General features: G+C 36.0%; 1 protein-coding gene across 1 annotated transcript in view; it reads right to left on the bottom strand.

The window, feature by feature from the left end:
- The window catches only part of DPY19L2 (dpy-19 like 2), a 103515-nt gene that overhangs the window by 34120 nt on the left and 44312 nt on the right, over window positions 1–25083 (bottom strand). The window contains exons 10-15 of the mRNA XM_055420887.2: window positions 15762–15839; window positions 14930–15016; window positions 8954–9013; window positions 5132–5212; window positions 3087–3188; window positions 1264–1335 (exon numbers count right to left, since the gene is read on the bottom strand). Coding sequence (XP_055276862.2) covers window positions 1264–1335; window positions 3087–3188; window positions 5132–5212; window positions 8954–9013; window positions 14930–15016; window positions 15762–15839 — 480 coding nt within the window. The remainder of the gene's footprint in view (window positions 1–1263; window positions 1336–3086; window positions 3189–5131; window positions 5213–8953; window positions 9014–14929; window positions 15017–15761; window positions 15840–25083) is intronic.

Genomic DNA, 25083 nt, shown 5'->3' with positions numbered 1-25083 from the left:
ATGGTTTGAGCTGTGGTATGTTTGGGGGCTAGTATTACGTTTATGAGACTTTATATCTTTATTTCTAAAATAGTTAATAGTAGATCTAGCTGTCATTTTCTTCTGTGCTGGATATTTCCCCCACTGAATAGTTAATTCTGGCATTAGTACATCCAAGTGGGACCTCATAAGAGTAACACAAGCTGACATGATGGAATAGAGAAACTGGTTAATAGAGAAAACCTGCAACTTGAACTAGGCAGGGTCAAAGCAAGGGAGGGCAGCAAACTGGTGTGAGGTTTACTCACTCCCTCTCATTTGTTTATCCTGACTCTTTCCAAGTGGTTCTTAGGGAACTAGACCAAGGGTGAGGCAGCACAGATGCAGAGGTGCCTTTCTCACTCATAAGTAGGTCATCTTTGATGTGAAAACAAAATAATGAGAGATGTGGGAACTGGAACTACATAGAGGGACAGGCAATTTGACTTTGAATATAGAATACTGACTTCAATGGAACCAGCTAAAGTAGAGACAACTTGCTGTGACAGTAGAGAAATAATGTTATACTGCTATCTGCTTAAAAGCATAAAACACCTACTGACTAAAGGCAGGACAATTTTCCAATAATATAAATAAAGACGGTTCAAAATTGCTAAAAACTGAGGACCCACTGTCTTTAACCAGGCTTTAAGATAAACTACTCCTAGACCAAGAAGATCTTCCAGTAGTATTTTAAACATTAGTTCTTCTATGGTGATAATACTTTCTCTTTTTTTGTGAAAACAGTGAACAGTATAAAATGATATTTTAATGGCTATACAAATTTCTATTCATGTTTCAAAATGGATCAAGACTTCTTCAAATGTGTCTTATTTTGAAAGATACCGAAATGGCCATTCTAATTTTCTTTTTTAGTACCAATAACGATTGCAATTACTTAATCACTTGGGAAATTATTTGTTTAATTTTCCCACTGGATCAGACTGTGAGTTTCCAGATAGGGTGGACTTGTCTTATTTACCCCAGTGTACCTACAGTGTTAACATAGTTCTTACCATATAGTGAGTAACTGACACATTTCTTTTGAAAGAATAAATAAAAATATCTTTTCTAATGTGGCAGATTAAAAACTCCATATAAAGCGAGATAAAGAAAAATCTGAATAAAAAAACGTTTTAGGGAGGGGAAGAGTCATCCTAAAAGTAAGACAGAATTCTGAGCTATTAGCACTAATCTAAGTCCTTGTCTTAAACCCAAAAGCAAGTAAAAAAAAAATTTAAATACCTTTTTAAAGACAAAATAAGTAATCACCAAAATAGTTGGAAGCAACAATGTCTTTGAGTATCGCACTGGCGTCTGAAATATAGCAAATTATTCAAAATATTTTTTATTAAATTTTATACTATAAAAATCTATGTCAAATTGTCACAATGAGATTTCTTAAAGGTAAAAGATATCTTTGCCACTAACAGAATATATATTATTAAGTTTCATATTCTAACATAAGAATCAAAATTATAATGAGGTACACAAAGATATCAAAAATTATAATGATAAAAATTATTAAAGCAAAATTAACTATGGATATTATTTTTTCCTTTCTTGAGTTTTATCTTTCCTTTATTTATATAATAGTAAGTTTTAAAATCTGTGTTTATTGATCCCTGGGCTCTAGATTATCATCTCCTGGGCTTTAAGTTTCTATTATTTTCACTTATGAAACTATAGGACTAACAATGGAGAAAGACTAAGTAATTACTGTAAGTATAAATACTGAAACAAAAGCAGCAGCTAAATAATTCTCATGAGTTGTGATAGGGAGTGATTTACCACTTAACTAAATTATATATTTCTTAAAGGCAGGAAGAGGAGAGTGAAAAGGTTGGCTTGAAGCTCAACATTCAGAAAACAAAGATCATGGCATCTGGTCCCATCACTTCATGGGAAATAGATGGGGAAACAACGGAAACTGTCAGACTTTATTTTTTGGGGCTCCAAAATCACTGTGGATGCTGATTGCAGCCATGAAATTAAAAGACGCTTACTCCTTGGAAGGAAAGTTATGACCAACCTAGATAGCATATTAAAAAGCAGAGACATTACTTTGCCAACAAAGGCCCGTCTAGTCAAGGCTATGGTTTTTCCAGTGGTCATGTATGGATGTGAGAGTTGGACTGTGAAGAAAACTGATCACCGAAGAATTGATGCTTTTGAACTGTGATGCTGGAGAAGACTCTTGAGAGTCCCTTGGACTGCAAGGAGATCCAACCAGTCCATTCTAAAGGAGATCAGTCCTGGGTGTTGATTGGAAGGACTGATGCTAAAGCTGAAACTCCAATACTTTGGCCACCTCATGTGAAGAATTAACTCACTGGAAAAGACTCTGATGCTGGGAGGGGTTGGGGGCGGGAGGAGAACGGGATGACAGAGAATGAGATGGCTGGATGGCATCACTGACTCGATGGACATGAGTTTCAGTGAACTCCGGGAGTTGGTGATGGACAGGGAGGCCTTGAGTGCTGTGATTCATGGGGTTGCAAAGAGTTGGACACGACTGAGCGATTGAACTGAACTGAAAGGCAGGAACCAACTTATTTAACTTTTTGTAGTCCTATTACAAACTGCCTCATAGATAATTAATGGTCAATAATTGTTTTTTGAATGAATGTATGACTGATTTGACAGATAAGAGACTAATATATGATTACTAGCATATTTACTTGGCAATATTTTATTATAAAATTTTGTAATATTTGAGATATTAAGTGAAATAATACTGAATTTTTAAAAAACAAAACAATAATTTGGGTTTATTTTTCCTGAATGCTCTCATACCTCCATCTGACCTAGATTATTAAAAGTAACTGAACTGCAATAATAGTTAATTGACCATAGGTCACATCCTGTGCACTTGCCCTGGTAGGGGCCATTATTGATTTTACATGTAAGAAACTAGATGAGAATGGCCATATTATTAGCAAAAGTTATCATAGAAAATGATAAGAATAAATAAATTTGGTGTTTCTAAACAAAATTTTTGAGTTTCAGATTAAAGAGCAAGAACTCATCATACCTGTAGAGGAAAAAAATAAAAGAATCATTCATACCTCTTTTTCCATGAAGTCAAATTCAGGAGCACAGGTGTAAATTAAGGTATCAAAATCTGTATATCTTAAGATTCTGGCAGCAATAAGGTCACTCAGACGAATCTGGAAGAAAGATTAAAGTTCCAAAAGTAATTATAGTTAATAACAATTGGTTTGCTGCAGCAGTAATGATGTCTACAGAGAAGATATATCCATGGTACATGGATGCCCCTTCAAGAAAACAAAAAAAAGCAGTGAACCCCATTATGTGCTGAGTTATGAAAAAAGTTGAAAACAAATAGAAATATCAAGAGAAATGAAAAGGAAAAAGAAGTCAGGAAAAATAAGTAGATAAGATGATAATACAAAGAATGAGCTAAAATCAACATTTGCTGGGCACAAACCACCATGCAGTTGACCATGAAATTTCATGATCTGATCATTTATCAAGAATAAAACATTTCATATTTAATCCCTTTTACCACATATTGTAAATCATCAACAAATTTTCCATGTGTTGTCATTTTCACAAAGCCTCGTACATTAAGCACAATTTTTTGGTGCTTCTTGAATTTTTCAGACATACGTTGAAGCCATTAACAATGAAGTTATTCTTCAAGAGCATTACAACAACTATACATACCACTCTGATTTAGTTACTTGGTCTGGAAGGCCTTTAAAATAAACACCATCAACTAAATCCAATGTAGAACTATTTTCTACTGATCATTTATTATTTACTTTGGTGAGACAATTATTTTTACACTGCATCCTTAGACGGTAAGAAAAATATCTGGTATTCAAAGCAGTAATTCAAATTACTTTAAAAGAGCATAAATTATTTTATATCAACTTCAATTATTATGGTTTTCAATTACTCATCATTGCCCTTATCTGCCAGTACCAAGCATAATTTACAGCTAACTTTATTTTTCTAATTTAGAGTAGGGCTGGTGACTAATGATAATTTAACCAAGCCACTTTTTTAGTTTCAAGTCTTTCTCACAGTTGTCACAGAGAAGTCACTTAAGAATACCAAGGGTGTATGTGTGTGTGTGTGTTTTAGGATTTGTAAAGAGTTGGGTTTCAATGTAGGGCAAGTCAAGAAAGAAAATCACAGATCATAAGATGCCTAAATAAAGTTTACCATAAAATATACATCCCTTAAAGAATAAAAATTTAAGAATGACAAATAAACCTAATAAACCACAATGCAGAGCTAACAGTAAATGACAAATCCTCATATTTTGAAATTTCATTTGCCATTAATATGTATATAGGGTCAATTGTACCGGATAGTGATAGCACTTGTCATTTTAAGAGAGTTAACTACAATAATCCCTTGTTAAGTTTAAAACAATTTCATCAGCAGACAGGGTTCTAACTGGAGAGTACTAAATATGGTAAATTTCAGGGTAGATTATTGCATGATTCACTCATCTATCTTCTATCCAAACAGAAAGTGCTAAAAATCAAAAGTTAAATTCATGCACTGCTTTCTATTCCCTAAACAAATTAGCTGATAGGAATTTATCTTTGAAAAGAGCCATTATTTGAGGCATTAGCCTTAAAACAGAGAGAAACACTGTACATTAGGGATGTGGTCCATATATGTTCTAGAAGATGAAAAGATAGAGAATTTTTATCATATTCTTTATATAAGAAAAACTTTAAAGCTATCAAATCACACCTTAATTTTAGTGTCTAATTATAAATAAAACTTTGAGTTCTATACTTCAAAGTTGAGGACAGACTGTTCATGTTTACATTTATAATGAATCAATAACTTGCTAAACAAATTTTTTGTATTTTAACCAAAATATAAACAATTAACATAATTTTTTCCTAGAAGTTTTAGTCACCATTCATTAATGTACTTTTTGCTTAGTGGGCTGAAGAAAATACAGGATTTTAGTACTGACTCTGCCAATAACTAGCTTGGGACTTTGGAAAAGGTACTCAGCCTCCATAAAATATAGAGGTTTCATTTAAAAATAGACGGTTTCAAAGTCTTCTTCAACTATGCAATTACAGAACTTTTAATGTTCTAACTAGAAAGTACTTACATGGTCTGAAACACCTAAAATTTTAGATGTCAGAAATTTCAAAATGATTGTTCCAAAAAACCAAGCACTACCTTGAATTACCTAGAAAATAAACAAAATAGATAGAAGTCAGAAGACTAAAAAGCCCTTTCTTTTGGAAATTATTAATAATAAACATTCTAATAACAAGTCCTAAGTGAAAGGGAAACACAAACTTGAAGAATTTTTTTAAAAATAAGGTAATGAAAACTACACACTAGAAACTAAGGAATGTATGTAACACAGTGATCAGAAGAAAATGCATGGTCTCAAAAACTTTTATCAATAAAAAAATGGGGAGAATGGATACATGTGTATGTATGGCTGAGTCCCTTTGCTGTTCAAATGAAACTATCACAACACTGTTAATCGGCTATATCCCAATGCAAAATAAAAAGTTTGTAAAAATTTAGAGTAAAAATAAATGAAAAGCCTGACTCAAACATCTAGATAAAAAAACAAAATAAAACAAGGAAATACTCAAGAGTAAAATAGTCAATTATATTTACACCTATGTATATCCATTTTGTTGTCCTTTATTTCTTCTGAATGTTCTAAGATTCTTTCTCTCATCATTTACTTCCTGTTTTGAGGACTTCCATTTAAGGGTTCTCTGCTAAAAACAAATTCTTAGTTTTCCTTCATCTGAGAGTATGTTTTACTTTCCTCTTCATTCCAAAAAGACACTTTCATTGTATATATACATTATCATTCACAAGTCTTTCCAGCATTTTTCAAATGCTGTGCCACATCCTTCTGACTCCCATAGTTATAGACAAGAAGTCTGGTGTAATTCAAATCTGTTTGGGCCTAAAGGTAATGTCCCATTTCTCCCTATCTGCTTTCAAAACTTTTTCTTTGCCTTTAGTTTGCAGCAGTTTATGATTGTGCCTTGACAAGGATTTTGTTAGCTTTATCCTACTTTGGATTCACTCAGTTTCATGACATATATATATATATATATATACACACACATATATATATATACACACATATATACACATGCATATGGCTACTTTTGAGTTGCTAATCTTTTCTTTTGTATTTTAGATCCATGGAGTATTTTTTAGTATAGATGGAATTTAAAAATCTATGTTCATGAGTAAAGTGAAGTTGAAAGTGAAGTTGCTCAGTCGTGTCCAACTTTGTGACTCCATGGACTATAGCCAGCAGGTTCCTCTGTCCATGGGATTTTCCAGGCAAGAACACTGGAGTGGGCTGCCATTTCCTTCTCTAGATCTTCCCAACCCAGGGATTGAACCCAGGTCTCCCTGAGTGTTCATGAGTAAACCTAGGCTTAATCATACTGTTCATGCCTGACCTTAGTACTGAGCTTTAGATTACCAATAAGATTTTGTTTTCCTCCTTGTAAGGATTTACATTCCTTATGATACACACAGAGTTCCCCTTGGGTTTTGAGTAAATTTCAGCATAAGCTCAGTTCAATTTTTACCTTGCAACTAAAAACTGAGGTCTCCCATTAAGCACTGAGTTTGCTCCTATTAGGAAAACTGTAAGTGAATCACTTAGGCCTAGAAGTACTTGTTCAGGCTTTATGTCATAAATACTTATCTTTGCTAAAGATACACAGAAGCTAAAAATAGAGAATACCTAGTACCAAGCAAGGGGAAAAAGAGTCTTTCTTCCAACTTACCACATGATGGTAAAGAATATTAAAATTAGGGTTTGATCACTCATAAGTGACAATATTCCTATACATTGTTTTACTATCATTCAATTCAAAAACATAAGGATTTCCTTGTTTTCAAATTTCCCAATTATGACAGAATAAGATATGCAACATAATCTTTATTCCATAGGCATGTAAGAATTACTTGGAGTAATAAAATAGATATTTTCGTAAAAAAAAAAAAAGTGTCAGTTCAAAAACAGTTTTGCCTTTTCTTTGACTCTTTTCAAAAAAAAACTAGCCATATAAAGCGAGAATATCTTTTATGATGTTTAGATGACTATGATAGTTCTTTCTCCCTTTTGCAAGAGACATGTGGTATTAATTATATCAGTTTAAAACATACATATAAGCTGAATATTCATAATATCTTAACTTTTCTCCCATTCAGATTTTTGTTTCTTTGAAATTCTTGAGTTGAAAGCTTTTTATTCTTTCTGATCTAAAACTGAAAATATACAAGACAATAAACTTTCCTCTGAGCACAATGTTGGCAGAATTCCCTAAATATCCACAGGCACTGCTGATTTGCTGTCATTTTATAATAATTTGTAATTAAGACTGCTTTTCTTTTGAGTTCAATTATTAAACAAAAATCTTTAAATTTTCTTTTGATTTCTTGGTTTAATCTTTTAAAAAACAGGCATTGCCAATTTTTCTAAAATAAAATAAACTCATATATCATACATTAGAAGGGTAATATGATTCAATAACTTAAGTGCATTTTCATCATGGGGATGGGAGAATGCCTCCAGTAATGAGAAACTGGCAACTCATCCCATTTTGTTCATTTGTATTCTGAGTAGATATTTACCTTATATTTTCCAGTTTTACCATAACAATATATAATATGTAATCACACAGTTCTTCTATATGGCAGATTTTATTTTTTAGAAAGAGTACATTAAAGACCCAGAGAAAAAGATTGTTATCTGCCTGATATTATAAGAATTAAGTCATCGCAACTGGAGTGGGGTGCCATTGCCTACCTACCTAACAAAATACTTACTTTACTTTGTAACATAACACACAAGTATAAAGGTGACCTGGGCCACTCATGTGTACATTTGGGATCAAGTGAAACAAAGATCAGGTAGTGGCTGAGTTGAAATTAAAAAGGGACTGTGAGATTGTAAGGAAAATGTTAAAAAGACAAAGATAATAAGAATCTAAAGATGGAAGATGAAGGAAAGATTGATGATTAATAAATGCAGAAAAAACAAACAGGGACAGCAGGGACAGAACTGCAGATTGAGTTATGCTGAAAAGAAGGTTACTAAGTCTACAGAAAAAAAAAAAAAAAACTCAAAGCAAATAGAAAAAAAATTAAAAGCAAGGTAGTAGAGGTATCGGAGAAGGCAATGGCACCCCACTCCAGTACTCTTGCCTGGAATATCCCATGGACGGAGGAGCCTGGTGGGCTACAATCCATGGGGTCGCGACTGAGCAACTTCACTTTCATGCATTGGAGAAGGAAATGGCAACCCACTCCAGTGTTCTTGCCTGGAGAATCCCGGGGACAGTGGAGCCTGGTGGGCTGCCGTCTATGGGGTCGCACAGAGTCGGACATGACTGAAGCGACTTAGCAGCAGCAGCAGCAGCAGCAGGGGTATAGAAAGAAGAAAAGCCTGAGAGTAATGCTGAAGTAAATGAACTAACTTCTTGAAATGGACTTGTAGATGTTGCTGCTGCTGCTGCTGCTAAGTCACTTCAGTCGTGTCCGACTCTGTGTGACCCCATAGACGGAAGCCCACCAGGCTCCCCCGTCCCTGGGATTCTCCAGGCAAGAACACTGGAGTGGGTTGCCATTTCCTTCTCCAATGTGTGAAAGTGAAAAGTGAAGTCGCTCAGTCGTGTCCGACCCCCAGCGACCCCACGGACTGCAGCCTACCAGGCTCCTCCATCCATGGGATTTTCTAGGCAAGAGTACTGGAGTGGCTTGCCATTGCCTTCTCCGCTTGTAGATGTTGCTAAGGACTATTTCCCACATTATGAAAGTAGCTTTAATATTTATTAACTATAAATCATTCAATTCTTAAAGTACGTTATTTATATTCAGTTTATAGAAATAAAGAAGGATTTGAAGACATTATGGTAAAAATGTTGAACCTTACCCAAAAGTGGAGTTCGGATACTCCAAATCTTTGAATTTTATTTCTCTTTAGAATTATCACCTAAAATGCATATAAAATAAAATAATTAAATAAAATTAACATTTATATTTTATATGAATGATACATCTCAAAAATCATGCAGCCAACCCCTTCTACCTTGGTTATCACCAGACATTTTCCTTCATTGTTGATTTTTCTGAATTTGGACATGGAAAATTCTGGGGGGGGTGGTGTGAGAGCCAAACGCTTGCTGTGCCAGAAAGTTGACTCTAGAATCAAGTTAATTCCTCACTGAGTTACTTGGGATGTTTTATGTAGGAAAACTCCTCTGAGGAGGCAGATGGTGTGGGGAAGGTACATTCCATGAGAGTGTACACATAAGTTACCCAACAAAAGGAGAATTCTTCCTCTCCAAACTCCCACATATTTTAAAATGTTTAAAAAAAAAATGTCTAACTGAATTTATAAGAAAGAAAAGGCACTTACTTATCAGGTGCCAGGGAAAGGAAGTGATTTTTAAAAACTAAACCATTAATTAGGAGAGAATCTATGACAGTTTTTAAGGAAGTCTGTAGAACAGAGTTACAGGGTTACAAATGTGAGCTTATATTAAAAGGGAGGGCAGCAGAAGTGACTTGAAGCTATGTAAGGTTCATTAAGACTTGTGCATACAGCTGGGATCCTCAAAATCCCTGGGATCCTTGGTACTATCAACTAAATATTTATATCCCTGTTCAAATCCATATGTTGAAATGATAATCTCAAATGCAACATATTTAGATGTGGAAACTTTGAGGTAATTATATAACATTATGAAAGTGGGAACTTCATAGATGGGCTTAATGCCTTTTTAAGAAGAGACATAACAAAGAAAATCCCTTTCTCCATCATGGGAGGACAAAGCAGATATCTGTCTATAAATCAAAAAGAAAGCTCTTACCAAGAACTAAATCAGGTGACATCTTGATCTTGCACATTCCAGCATTTAGAATTGTAAGAAATAGATTTCTGCGAAAGCTACCCAGTCTGGTATTTTTATCATACAGTCTAAACTGACAAAGATGTACAGGGACTAGGAATACTTCTACTACTATCTCTGCAAGTCGGTAAGAAATTTGTTAATTCTCAAGTTTATATTGAAAAATAAAGGCTCCAATGAAAAACAAATCTTAGGCCTGTGTATTATTTAGATCTGGAGGAGAATTTTGTATCATCTATTTGGCCCAAGATGAACCAGATTTCCTGAACTTCCAACAACAGAAAAAATATAAATGAACCATATTATACAATGAAAAATTGCTTGCAAATGCAAAATACAAGAAATAAACCAAGTGCCCAGACATAGGACAGTGGTTAAATTATCCATAGAATATGCAGAATATAAAATATACTTACTATGAAATTATAAGGAAGGTTGAAGATCTCTATTCAGGAAAGGTTACTAACTGATACACAGGATAGGTTGATAAATCACAAATGCAAAAGACTATAGTATGCTACCTTTCATGTAATTAAGAGGGGTTATGATAAAATATATATGTAATATTTATTAGTGCAAAAAAGAAAAAAGTAAATGGGTAAACTAGAAAACCAATGAGCTATCTCATTTATAAGAAATAGGGAGGGGACTTCCCTGGTGAAGTCCCTGTGGTTAAGAATCCACACTGCAATGCAGGGGACGCAGATTCAATCCCTGGTCGGGGAACTAAGATCACATGTGCCTCAAAGAAACTGGGCCCCCTTGTCACAAACGGAGAGTCCGTGTGCCACAATGAAAGATCCCACATGATGCAACACAGCCAAATAAATAAATACTTTTTTAAAAAGAAATAGGCAGGACCAAGGTAAAAAGAAAAGTGGAGAGAATAAGGTGGAAAGGAGGAGAGAGAGTGGTATTTTCTGAGTATAAGATGTATATTTCTTATTCCTAGAAACATGGTACTTTTCACCACAAAAATAATTAAAATCAATCCAGAGGGAACTTTTGCTTGTGGTCAAAGTTGGTACAACAGGAAACAAATTTACTATCCCATCTTTAACAACTAAACACAAGCAAAATAGGTAAGAGACTACCATGAACAATTAAATGTCAATGTATTATATTATAAAAAATGGATCCATTCCTAGAAGCATATAATCTACTGAGACAGAATCATGAAGGAACAAAAACTCTGATCACACCTATAACTAGTAAGGATACTGAATCATATTCAAAAATCTCTCAAAAAAGAAAAGCGGGACCAGTTGGCTTTACTGGTGAATTCTACCAAATATTTCAAGAAGAACTAATGTCAATACTTCTCAAACTCTTCCAAAAAAATGAAGAGAAAGGAATAATTCCAAACAAATTTCATAAGGTCAGCATGTTTCTGATACCAAAGTTAGACTAGGACACTACAAGAAAACAAAACTATAGACCAATATCCCAGATGAACACAGATGCAAAAGTTCTTATCAAAATATTATCAAACCAAATTTAACATCACATTAAAGGATCACACACAATGGTCAAATGATAATTATCTTTGCAATGCTAGGATGGTTCAACATAACAAGGGATAAAAATCACATAATCATTTTAATCAATGAAGAAAAACATTTGATAAAATCTGACACCCTTTCATGATAAAAACTCTCAACAAACTAAAGGGAAATTATCTCAACATAATAAAGATCATATTTGAAAATCCCATTGCTAACATCATAATAGTGAAAAACAAAAAGCTTTCCTCTAAGATCAGGAACAAGGAAAACATAAAATTATCTCTGTTCACAGATGGCATCATCTTAAATGTAGAAGACATTAAAGATTCTACACACACACAGTGTTAGAACTAATAAGTTCTGCAAACTAGCAGGGTACAAACTCAACAAAGAAACTATGTTGAATGTCTATACGTTAACAATGAACTATCTAAAAAGCGAATTAAGAAAATAATGCTATTCACAATAGCCTAAAAATTATAAAATAGTAAGGATAAACATAACCAAAGAGGTGAAAGGTTTATACACTGAAAACACTGTTGAAAGAAATTAAAGAAGACACAAATGGAAAGACAGTAGCTGCCCTTCTCTGTCTGACTTATTTCACACAGTATTATGTCAAGGTCTACCCATGTAGTCGCAAATGGTAGGAAAATCTTCAGCTACCATTTCCAGTGTTTTTCATAGAGCCAGACTGATATCTAATTTTATAATATATTCCTTTCATATGAAGGACCTTCTTTAATATTTCTTTTAATGTAAAACTGCTGGTCATAAACTCTATTTTGCCTTCATTCTTGAAAGACATGTTTGCTGAATATAGAATCGTAGATAGCATTTTTAAGTATTTTAAAGATGTTGCTTGACTGTTTTATTGCTTGTATTTTTTTCTTATGAAAAATCTGACATCCTTACTCTTTGTTCTTCTATATTTAATATGTCTTACTTCTCTTGCTACTCTCAAGATTTTATCACTGACCTTGAACAAACTGGTAATATGCCTTACTATATAGCTTTATGTTTCTTGTACTTGAGATTCACTGAAATCCTTAATCTCTGAGATCATAATTTTCATCAAATTTGGAAATTTTTTAGTCATGATTTTTTCATATATTTTTCTACCTCCTCCAAACTCCACTGATTTAGACATGTACTTTTTATATATAAACTGTAACTGGGGGATTAGAAGATCAGCATTTTGCAATCCTTATTGCATTAACGAATCTGGTACTAAGCACTGGAGGCTGTGATCATAAAAAGAGAGGTACCAGATAATAAGGGCTTTCTGCTTAAAGAACAATACTATAGACTTGCCAAAGGTATTAAACTTGAACATGTCTAAGCTTTAAATTCAAGTATTAATACAAAAGACAAAAGAAGATGTAAAGCTACCTCATAAGGACTCAGATAGTTAAATCTAGATCACAGAACCCTTCACATGTTCAATGACCCAGGTTTTTCAACAAATGAACATTCCAGGAAGAAAACATGGAGATATATTAGAAGCCTGTAGATTAAAAACAGAAGCTTGATAAAACTATAAGGAAAAGCTTGGAGTGATCAAGTCATCTTGACCATAAGATAGGCGCTACTGTTTTAGAGCTCCTCTAGGTCACGTGGAGCCACTCCAGTACTGTTGCCTAGAAAATCCCATGGATGGAGGAGCCTGGTAGGCTGCAGTCCGTGGGGTCGCTAAGGGTCGGATACGACTGAGCGACTTCACTTTCACTTTTCACTTTCACACATTGGAGAAGGGAATGGCAACCCACTCCAGTGTTCTTGCCTGGAGAATCCCAGGGATGGGGAAGCCTGGTGGGCTTCCGTCTATGGAGTCACACAGAGTCCGACACGACTGAAATGACTTAGCAGCAGCAGCAGCAAGTCACATGGAGGGCTTCTCGAATGATTAGAAAAGTTCTGGCTTTGATGTGATGGAATTTTAAGAACAGTCCTTAATAACAGTATTATTAATACTTATCAGTACTAGTCAGTATATAAAATATTGGTTTTATAAAGCTTTATCTGCTATATTTTAAAATAAAAAAGGTTTTCATAAAAAGAGGTGGATGAGCAGAACATAACAAGTTCTCTACTCTGTAATGCTGAAAAAGTTTGATAGAATGCTGAAAAGAGCCTGTGCCTTTTGGAGATAGAAAGAGGAGAGCTTACTCACTGTGAGGCCAAAAAAAAAAAAAAAAAAAAAGTATGGGGAAATAAAAATGTTAAAAACCTAAATTTCAAGAATATATATATAAGTGTGTGTGTGTGTGTGTGTGTGTGTGTATAACTGAGTCAGTTTGCTCTACAGCAGAAACTGGCACAACATTGTAAAACAACTATACCTCAATTTTGAAAAGTGGGGGAAAAAACCCTAAATCTCAAAAGATTCAATCAATGCAACATATATGGAAAAGTGCTGTTATTTTGGTATTTCTATATTATCATTTTCTGATCATTGTGGAAAGGGAATATCCCAGGAACATTCCAGTGAAGGAGAACATTCCAGGTTCTGGCATATGAACATCAAAAGTGTGACTATAAGGTAATAAAACGGACTTAATGAACCACCATTTCAAATACAACTTCAAATGAGAGTTATTCCATGAAAGTAAGTTACATGAGGAGACTATACACTTATTCTAATTATGTTGCCATTGCTCAAAACAGTTTGGAACTCCTCTTTATAAACTTTATAATTCAGAGTTTATTTCCTTATGGGTGCAAGAAAATCGGTCTTATTACTTTACTGTCACATCATATTTTGATCAAGATCTGTATTACCCAGTCCAATCACCCACCTTAGTCACAAGACTTTGGTCATTTCCAAAAATCAAATCCACCCTTGAAAGACGAAGATTTGCCACCATTGAGGATATTCAAAAGAACGTGCCACAGTCTGTGAAGGCAATTCAGAGGAATTCCAAAAATGCTTTGGGCAATGGCAGTGTCGCTGCAATAAGTATTTAGCCTACTGAAGTGACTTAGAAGGAAATAAGTAATTTTTATCATAAATTATGGCATATTTTAAAAAGTAAGTCATTACTTTTTTAAAAAATAGTTACTGGGGTATTGACTTAAAAAGGTAACTCTTCCTTATATTATTTTTTAAGGATGAGATAGAGAAAAGCATTATCTTGGAAAAACTTTTCATGTAAGTAATAATCCAGAAAGGGCCCTATTTGTTCTTGTTAATTGTTGTTGTGCTCAGTCTTGTCCAACTCTTGGTGACTTCATGGACTATAACCCATTAGGCTCCTCTGTCCATGGAATTTTCCAGGCAAGAATACTGGATCAGGTTGCCATTTCCTACTCCAGGGGATCTTCCCGACCCAGGGATTGAGCCCACATCTTTTGCATCTCCTGCATCGGCAGGCAGATTCTTTATCACTAGTGCCACTTGGGAAACCCATTTATTCTTTCTAACCTATATTAAATGGTTAAAATTGCTATTTGAAGGTAAAAAAAACCTTTATGAGTTTAACAAACACTCACCAACGTTATTAACAGAGATGAAGAATAATAAGAAGATAAATACATTGGATTTCCAAACATGAATACAAAACAAAGGAAAACTGAAATCTGAAAATTGAAGAAAATAAATACATTTTATAGTTATTAGATAAATATCATATGCATACTTTGTCTATAAGGATACAGCCACTTCTAATATAAACTTTGTTTGCATAGAATATTAATAAATAGATCTTGACCAAGTGATAACAGAATTTCACCACACTGACAGACTCTAAGTATCTTCAACACCATAAATACTATATTACAGAATTTAATTTTTTTCTCATTTGCAACCTGGCACAAAGAAAAAACTATTATTTCTACTGATTTAATAATGGAGTGATATAAAATAAAGACTTAGTTATAAGTATTAGTTTCCTAATCTGAGTTTTGTTAAACTACTTGAGGACTTCTCTCAATAAGGAAGTTTTATTTTACATTCTTATTAAAGATTTTCATTTTTTATTTTCTTAAAGATGTTTTTAGAAACTAATATAAAAACAATAATGGAAAAACATTTACAGTCATGCAAAGTATTAAAAAATCTCAGGTCTCAGAGAGAAAAAGCAGTTTCAAAAGTAGCAACAATAATAATATAACAAAAAATTTTAAAGTTTCATTGAGTACAAAACATCTGCAGTCTAGTTGAAAGTATAGTTGCTATAATATATCATTCAGTTATCCTTCTAATATTATCAACATCATAAGTATTAAATACTACCTGAGAGGAGGTATATAAAACAGTCAGTTCTATTTTATAAATTCTGAAATCTTATTTTAATATATGACTTATAGCTATTTAAAACGTTACCAAGTTCACATGAATTATCTTTTGAAACTTGTTTGGCTCAATGTACCCCACAATATACATAGGAAATAATGAGGCTATCTGAAATAAAAACATAAAAAAGCAGAAGTGAAAAAACTGTAGAAAAGCATTTCCCAATTCATTAGCAAAGTAATTATAAGAAGACAGTCATATTTCTAATAATTAAAGTCAGAATAATGTGAACCAACCTCTTCACTAATGACTAGAACAGCTCGAAAAAATACTGAAACTACCTGTATGAAAAGCTTCCCAGTGACTCAGTGATAAAGAATCCGCTTGCCAAGCAGGAGACATGGGTTCAATTCCTAGTTTGGGAAGATCCCCTGGAGAAGAAAATGACAACCCACTCCAGCATTCTTGCCTGGGAAATCTACATGGACAGAAGAGCCCGGCAGGCTCCATTGGGTTGTGAAAGAGTCAGACATGACTTAGCAACTAAACAACAATCAGTATGAAAGCCACAGACTACTAATAAGGCAAAAAAGAATTAGGAAGCTAAGAGCAGAGAAAAGATAGAAATCTACACAGATGAGCATGACATTCTGGACTTTTCTTCCAGAGGTATCTACCAGTTCCATCAGCAGCAGATGCCTGCCAGCTGAGAGGCAGTTGAGACGTTTCTACGTACTCAGCAGTCAAGTAATCCCAAGAGTGAGATCCCTGCTAAGTCCTCAAGATTTGGTTTGGGACTTCGAAGAGTTATACTGTTAGCGTGACTGCTCAGTCGCTCAATCATGTCTGACTCTTTGTGACCCCATGGCCTGCAGTCCACCAGGTTCCTCTGTCCAGAGATTCTCCAGGCAAAGATACTGGAGTGGGATGCCATTTCCTCCTCCAGGGGATCTTCCCGACACAGGGATTGAACCCATGTCTCCTGTGTCTCTGCATTGGCAGGTGGATTCTTTACCACTAAGCTACCTGGGAAGCCCCTAGATGAGAGGCAACCAGAAATCAAAGCATCTCTCCAAAATACTGAATCCCATCTTTGAATGATCTCATTCTCTGATTGCAGGAATATGACTAAAGATTGTTAGTCCCTGTATTTGCCTGCTGGAAGAAAATTTAATTTTCTCTGGAAGAAGTGAATATCATCTTAGTCTCAAATTTACTCTATTGAACTCAAATTGTTCATGTATAATGTCTAATACCATATCAAAACTAATCAGATATAGGAGAAGATATGACATTATCACTAAGATAACAGAAACAGATATAAGAAGAATCTAAATCTAGTTCAGGGGTCAGCAAACTTTTTATGGAAAAAGCGAGACAGTAAATGTATTATGATCTATAGGCCACATACAGACTCAACTGTATATTCTTCTATGTTTTTTCAACATTATAAAAATGTAAAAACTACTCTTAGCTCACAAATCACTCAAAAACATGTCTGGTATCATCAGACATAGACTTTATGTTTCACATATGCACAGAAATAATACAGAAGATAGAAAATTCCAGGAGGGTACTCAAAACCATAAAAAATAAAAATATACAACTAGTATTACAATAATCAATAATAATAATTCAAAGATGGGTTTAAAAGCAGGTGAAACACAAGCAAACAAACAAGTGATAGATTGGAAGACAGATCAGAAGAAAGTATAAAGTGACAAAAGGATGAACAACATATGAAAGAGCATAAAAGATGTAAAACATACAGTGTAAAGATCATACTTTACATCTCAGCAAGGGTTGAGGGATTTATACTTAAAAGACATTATACCTGAGACGTTCCCAAAATCTACAGAAAAAAAAATCAAGCCCTGATTCATAAAGTATTACTAACCCCCAGCAAAGGCTAAATTATAACAAATAAAACCTAACCACACTTAGTCATGTCATAGTAAAAATTGCTTATAACCAAAGGCAAAGAGTAAACACTTAGAGTATGAAACTGACTGACTTTAAGACTTACTATAAAGTTTCTGTAATCAAGACATCATGGTACTGGAGGAAAAAATAAACGAACTGACCAAAGGAATAAAATAGAGGGTCCCAAAACAGATCCACACAATCACAGGCAACTGAACTTTAACAGCAGAGCAAAGGTAATTCGATGGAGAAATAACAGTCTTTTCAGTAAAATGTGCTGGAAGATTTGGACATGCGTGTATTTAAAAAAAAATCCAGACCTATACATTACGTTTTTCAAAAAACTGACTCAAATTTATCTTATATTTAAATGTACAACACAGACTAAAAAACTTCTAAAAGATAATATCGGAGAAAATCAAGGTGCTCTTCTTTAAGGATGAGTTTTTAGATAGACAAGCATAAGCATGATTCATGGGAAAAAACTGAGCTTCCTTAAAATTAAAAATTCCAGCTCCACAAAAGACACTATAAAAAAACTAACAGACAAGCCAGGTATTGTGAGAAAATCATTACATAACTCATATCTAATAAAGGTCTAGCATGTAAATACTAGGAACTCTCAAAACTCAGAAATAAGAAAACAACCCAATTTAAAAATGGGCAAAATATCAGAACAAATACCTAATCAAAGAAGATACGCAGAGGGCAAATAAACACATATAAAGATGCGAAAGACAATACTACATTCAGTCAGTCAATCAGTCAGTTCAGTCGCTCAGTTGTGTCCAACTCTTTGAGACCCCATGAATCACAGGACGCCAGGCCTCCCTGTCTATCACCAACTCTCGGAGTTCACTCAAACTCATGTCCATTGAGTCGGTGATGCCATCCAGCAATCTCATTCTCTGTCGTCCCCTTCTCCTCCCACCCACAATCCCTCCCAGCATCAGAGTCTTTTCCAGTGAGTCAACTCGTCGCATGAGGTGGCCAAAGTATTGCAGTTTCAGCTTTAGCATCAGTCCTTCCAATGAACACCCAGGACTGATCTCCTTTAGAATGGACTGGTTGGATCTCCTTGCAGTCCAAGGGACTCTCAAGAGTCTTCTCCAGCACCACAGTTCAAAAGCATCAATTCTTCGGTGATCAACTCTCACATCCATACATGACCACGGGAAAAACCATAGCCTTGACTAGACGGACCTTGGTTGGCAAAGTAATGTCTCTGCTTTTTAATATACTATCTAGGTTGGTCATAACTTTCCTTCATTAGGGAACTGTAAATCAGAAAAACAAGATATTGCTACAGACCTATTAGAGTGACTGAAATTCAAAAACTTGACACAACTGGCAACTTCTTACAAAATCAGTCTTATGATACAGTCCATCAATCACAATCCTGGGCACTTACCCAACTGAGCTGAAATCTTTTTCCCACTCAAAACCTTCACATGAATTTTTATAGAATCACAAATCATGTTATTTGGTGACTAGTCATGATCTTTTCAAGAGGTGAATGGATAAACAAACTGTGGTACATTCAGACAATGGAATATTATTCATCAGTGAATAGAAACAAGCTATCATTTCATGAAAAGACATGGAGGAACCTAAAATACATATGGCTAAGTAAAAGAAGACAGTCTAAAAAAGTGACATGATATATGATTCCAACTATATGACATTTTATTCTGGCTGTATTTTATTTCATTAAAAATTGCAGAGCTCAACTGTGAATTACAGTATTAACATTTCTTGTATTTTAGATGACTGCATTCACAATAACAATTATGACTGGACCCAGGAATTCTTTTGTTTGGGCCTTTGAAAAGTCCCATGCAACTTAACATTCAGCAGTGACCAGATTATGGATTTGTTGTAGAAGTAAAACAATGATGGATAATTCACTTAAAAATTCTAAAGACATTTTTATTTCAAGAAATACCAGTTGGAGATGTTTGATGACTTCCAAGTAATAACCAATTTACCTGAATATATTTTCCCTGAATTTTGCTTATAACTTAATTGCTTGCAGCTTAAAGTACAGTTTTCTGGAAGTGAGGCTATAAATTCAAATCTATTCAATGGATACCAGAGGGCCAATGCTATCTTCACCCTAAAGAAACTCACTTGCTGGTGGTGTAGGAAAAAAGGCAAGGACACAAATGTCTCAGCAAACCTCTTTTCGACACATTATCAAGTGCCTCATGGAGCAAGCTCAAGCAAGGCCATAGAACCTCAGAGTCACAGAACGCTAAAAAAATGATAAATTGTTACAGGTTTATTCTATTGATCAACTACCCAGAACTCTATGATTTACCTGATAAAGAATTCAAAAAAATTTTTTGTGGAAACTCAGTGAGCTACAAGAAAACACAGAAGCACAATTCAATGAAATCAGGAAAACCGTACATGAACAACATGAGAAGATTAACAAAGAGATAAAAATTATCTTAAAAAGAACCAAACAAATTCTGGAACTGAAGAATTCAATCAATGAAATAAAAAATGCAATAGAGTATCAACATCAGAAGAGACCAAACGGCAGACAAAACAGTGAATTAGATAGGAACTCTTGAAATACTCTATCAGAGGAGAACAAAGAAAAAAACAATGAAAAAACAGTGAAGAAAGTCTATGTGATCTATATGAAAACATCAAATGATCAAACATCAGAATCACTGGAGTTTTATGAGAAGAGAAAGAGAAGAGGCAGAAAGTTTATTTAAAGAAATAACAGCTGAGAACTTCCAAACCTACAAAGAAATCTGGACATTCAAGTTCACAAAGCTAATAAATCACCCCATCACTATAACTGAAAGAGACCTTCCCTAAGGCACACTATGATGAAACTGTCAAAAATCAGAGACAGAGAGAACCCCAAAAGCAGCAAGAGAAAAAAAGAAGTTGCCGTTACTCTATCAACTATAGCAAACAAAACAGTATGGTTCAGGAATAAATAATATACATACCAGTGGAACAGACTGAGGGGCCAGAAATAAACCCATGCATATACAGTCAACTAATATTTGACAAAGAAGCCAAGAATACTTAGGGGGAAAGATAATGTCTTAAATAAATGGTGGCAAGAAAACTGAATATTCACATAAAATTGGACTTCTATCCACATCATTCACAAAAATTAATTTAAATGGATTTTAAAGACTTAAATATAAAACCAGATGCCACAAAACTTTTAGAAGAAAACCTGGGGAATAAGCTCCCTGACCTTGGTCTTTTCAATGATCTTTTGGATTGTAACACCAAAAGCACAAGCAACAAAAGCAAAAATCAACACGTGAAACTACATCAAACTAAAAAACCTCATGCACAGCAAAAAAAAAAAAAAAAAAATGAGAAGGCAATCTGTGCAATGGGAGAAAATATCTGCAGAGCATGAATTAGGTGAAAGATTAATATCCCAAATGCATAAAGAACTCTACAACTCAGTAACAAAAAATGATTAAAAATTGGTAGAAGAAAAATGAATATTTTTTGAAAGAAGAAAACCAAATGGCCAACAGGTACATGAAAAGACACTAGACATCACTAGCTATCAGGAAATGAAATCAAATCCACAATGAGATACCCATTCACATGTATTAGAATGGCTATAATCAAGAAGATAAAAGAAAACAAAGGATGTGGAGGAAAGGGAACACTTGTGCACGCACTGTTGAGTTCAGTTCAGTCGCTCAATTGTGTCTGACTCTACGAGCCCATGGACTGCAGCAAGCCAGGATTCCCTGTCCATCACCGACTCCCAGAGCCCACTCAAATTCATGTCCATCCAGTTGGGGATGCCATTCAACCATCTCATCCTCTGTTGTCCCCTTATCCTCCTGCCTTCAATCTTTCCCAGGATCAGGGTCTTTTCCAAGGAGTTGGTTCTTCGCATCAGGTGGCCAAACTATCGGAGTTTCAGCTTCAGCATCAGTCCTTCCACTGAATATTCAGGACTGATTTCCTTTAGGATTAACTGGTTGTATCGCATGCACTGTTAGTAGAAATGTAAACTGGTGGAGCCACTATGGAAAACAGTATGGAGGTTCCTCAAAAAATTTAAACTACAACTACCATATGATCCAGCAATCCCACTTCTGGGTACATATTCCAAAGGAAATGAAAACAGAATATTGAAGAGATCCCTGTCCATCTATGTTCACAATAGACAAGGTATGAAAACAACCTAAGTGTCCATCAATAGATGAATGGATAAAGAAGTGTACACACACACACACTATGGAGTAATACTCAACCATGAGAAAGAAGGAAATCCTGCCATTTGTGACAACACAGATGGACCTTGAGGGCATTATACTAAGTGAGAGAATTCAGATAAAGACTAGGTTGGCCAAAAAGTTTGTTTGGTTTCTGGCAACTTCTCACAGGAAAAAAACCAAACAAACTTTCTGGCCAACTCAACACTTCATATCACCTTATGTGGAATCTAAAAAAGCCATACTTGTCAAAACAGAGAGTAGAATGTTGACTGGGGGCTTGGGGGTAGGGGAAAGAGGGAGATGTTGGACAAAGCATATGAATTTGCAACTAGAAGATGAATCGCAAAGAGTCGGACACGACTGAGTAAGACTGAAGTGAGAAGATGAGTAAGTCCTGAAGATCTAATGTATCACATAGTTATTACAGTCAATACTACACTATCTAAGTCACAGTTGCTAAGAGACTAGATCTTAAATGTTCTCACCACAAAAATGAAATAATAATTATGTGACTTGATAGAGGTGTTAACTAACACTATGATACTAATCAGGTGATAATCATATTGTAATGTAATAATATATCAAATCAATACACTGTACACTTTACCTTTACAAAATGTTAATAATATCTCAATAAAAATTTAAAAAAATAAAAGTGTAGTACATCTTTTGAATGGATAAAAAATCATTAAGGCAATATCAAAATTACCCAGGGAACTAAACAGTTTCATCAGCACCACTAAATTAATACATTTGCTTGCAAGGAAATGATGTACATTGGAAATCTATTCTACTATGTTGGCATATGCAAATAATGAAGACCATAGAAATTTCGTGTTATTAATAGTTATAGATCAAATATAAGGAAGTAAGGCAGAGTGAATATTCTAAATATGCTTTAGACATGTGGCATAAACTAAATTGAGATTAAAACTTTATTTTTTATAGACAATTCCATATACAAAAGATCCTTGGCAGAATTTCTCACTGCCAATAAAGACTATCATTACACATTATCAGTGTTTATTAGTTAAGTGGAAAGAAGTTCTAACAAAAATTCAGAGTAGGAAATCTCATCAAATTTGACCTTTTACTCTGCTTTCCTGGTGGCTCAGATGGTAAAGAATCTGACACAGTGCAGAAGAACCAAGTTTGATCCCTTGGTCAGGAAGATACCCCACAGTAGGAAATAGCAACCCACTCTAGTACGCTTGGCTGGAGAATTCCATAGACAGAGGACCCTGGTGGGCTATAGTCCATGGGGCGGGAAATAGTTGGCAACTGACTACCTGATGCAAAGACCTGACTCATTTGAAAAGACCCTGATGCAGAAAATTGAGGGCAGGAGGAGAAGGGAACGACAGAGGATGAGATGTTTGGAAATGGACATGATTTTGGGTAAACTCCAGGAGTTGGTGATGGACAGGGAGGCCTGGCGTGCTGCGGTTCATGGGGTCACAAAGAGTCGGACAGGACTGAGCGACTGAACTGAACTGAATGACAAACACTTTGACTTTCTGCTTCCCCAGCTCAGTTTCTTGCCATTAATTACTTAGTTGTTCGGGGTAACAGGATATGGTCTCAGTTTACTCCATAATATCAAGATTAAAGCTCTGAGAAATGGTGTCCAGCAAGATTCTGCTCTTCAGATAAAACAACCAACATTTAGCTGTATTAGAAGCAGAAATCCCCTAGCATGAAGAGTTTAAATGGCCCTTATCATGTTATGTAGCGTGGCACCTAAAATGATTACTCAGGCAAAAGGAGAATCTACAGGTAGATTTACAGAGATCACCTCAAATACCAATAGGAAAAATTATGGATTAAAATAAGAGCAAAAATCCTATTTTACAGGTTGAGCTTTAATATCTGCCTAACCAACACATTAACAGAAGGTTCAGTTCAGTTCAGTCGCTCAGTCATGCCCGACTCTCCGCGACCCCATGAAACACAGCACGCCAGGCCTCCCTGTCCATCACCAACTCCCGGAGTTCACTCAAACTCATGTCCACAGAGTCGGTGATGCCATCCAGCCATCTCATTCTCCGTTGTCCCCTTCTTCTCCCGCCCCCAACCTTTCCCAGCATCAGAGTCTTTTCCAGTGAGTCAACTCGTCGCATGAGGTGGCCAAAGTATTGCAGTTTCAGCTTTAGCATCAGTCCCTCCAATGGTAGGATTATGTAATTTTTAAAAAATCAGGCTGATGGGAAGATGGCAGAGGAATAGGATGGGGCGGCCACTTTCTCCCTGACAAAATCAACAAAAGAACATTTGAACGCTGAGTAAATCCCACAAAAAAACTTCTGAATACCGGCAGAGGACATCAGGCACTCAGAAAAGCAGCCCATAGTCAACGAAAGGAGGTAGGAAATAGATAAAAAGATAAAAAGAGAGACAAAAGAGGGAGGGACGGAGCTCCGTCCCAGGGAAGGGAAGCTTAAAAAAAAAAAAGAGAAGTTTCCAAACACCTGGAAACACTGGCGAGTGGAATCTCAGAGGGCCGCATAACTGGGAGACAAAAGACATAAATAATTAAAACTCACAGACTAAGTTCACAGAGGAAACTATCAGCGGAGAAGCGGCGCAGATGCCCGCGCCCCTCACTAGCAGGCAGGGGCTGGGCAGGGAGGCACCGGCAGCAGCGCTTAGAGGGAGAACCCCCGGCTGCGCTTAGAGGGAGAACCGGGCTTGAACGCCCCAGGGCAAACTGAGGGCTCGAACTTAAGATACCAGAGCAGAGGTTGCAGCTGAAGGGCGAGAGGGCTGGAAAAAGCCTGTGAAAAAGCCCCAAGCCAGCCCCGCCCACAGAACCGGGCGCTGAGCGGTGCGAGCCGGCAGCGGGCGGCCCTTCCCCCAGCCCCCGCCGACGTGGGCGGGGATGGCAGCCAGCGCCGGGGCGGGGGCAGCCTCAGCCCCAGAGAGGCTTCCCGTGCCAAGCTGCAGGCAGGCTTCCTTGCTGGCCAGGACTTCTTGGGTTCGGGCCGGTCGATATCCGCCTGAGAAAGTGCGCCGGCTGTACTCCCAGAAAACCGAGCGGCAGGGACCGGGAAGGCGATAAGTCGCAGCGACCGCGCTTGCCAAACGCCTGGTCACCTGAGCTGCTAGGACCGGGGAAGGCACAAAACGCAGGCCCAGCCAAGTCTGCGCCTTTGTCGAGTACCCGAGGACCTGAACCTGAGCCGCTCAGACCTGGGAAGTGCATGCAACCCAGCGCCAGCCGCGGACAGCTCACAGCAGAGCAACCTAAAGCCTAAGCAGCATAAACA

The sequence above is a fragment of the Moschus berezovskii genome, chromosome 3, assembly GCF_049115385.1.
Source record: "Moschus berezovskii isolate FMDL1 chromosome 3, NW_MosBer_1.0, whole genome shotgun sequence".
NCBI classification, from domain to species: domain Eukaryota; kingdom Metazoa; phylum Chordata; class Mammalia; order Artiodactyla; family Moschidae; genus Moschus; species Moschus berezovskii.
This window is presented reverse-complemented; position numbering and strand designations above follow the sequence as displayed.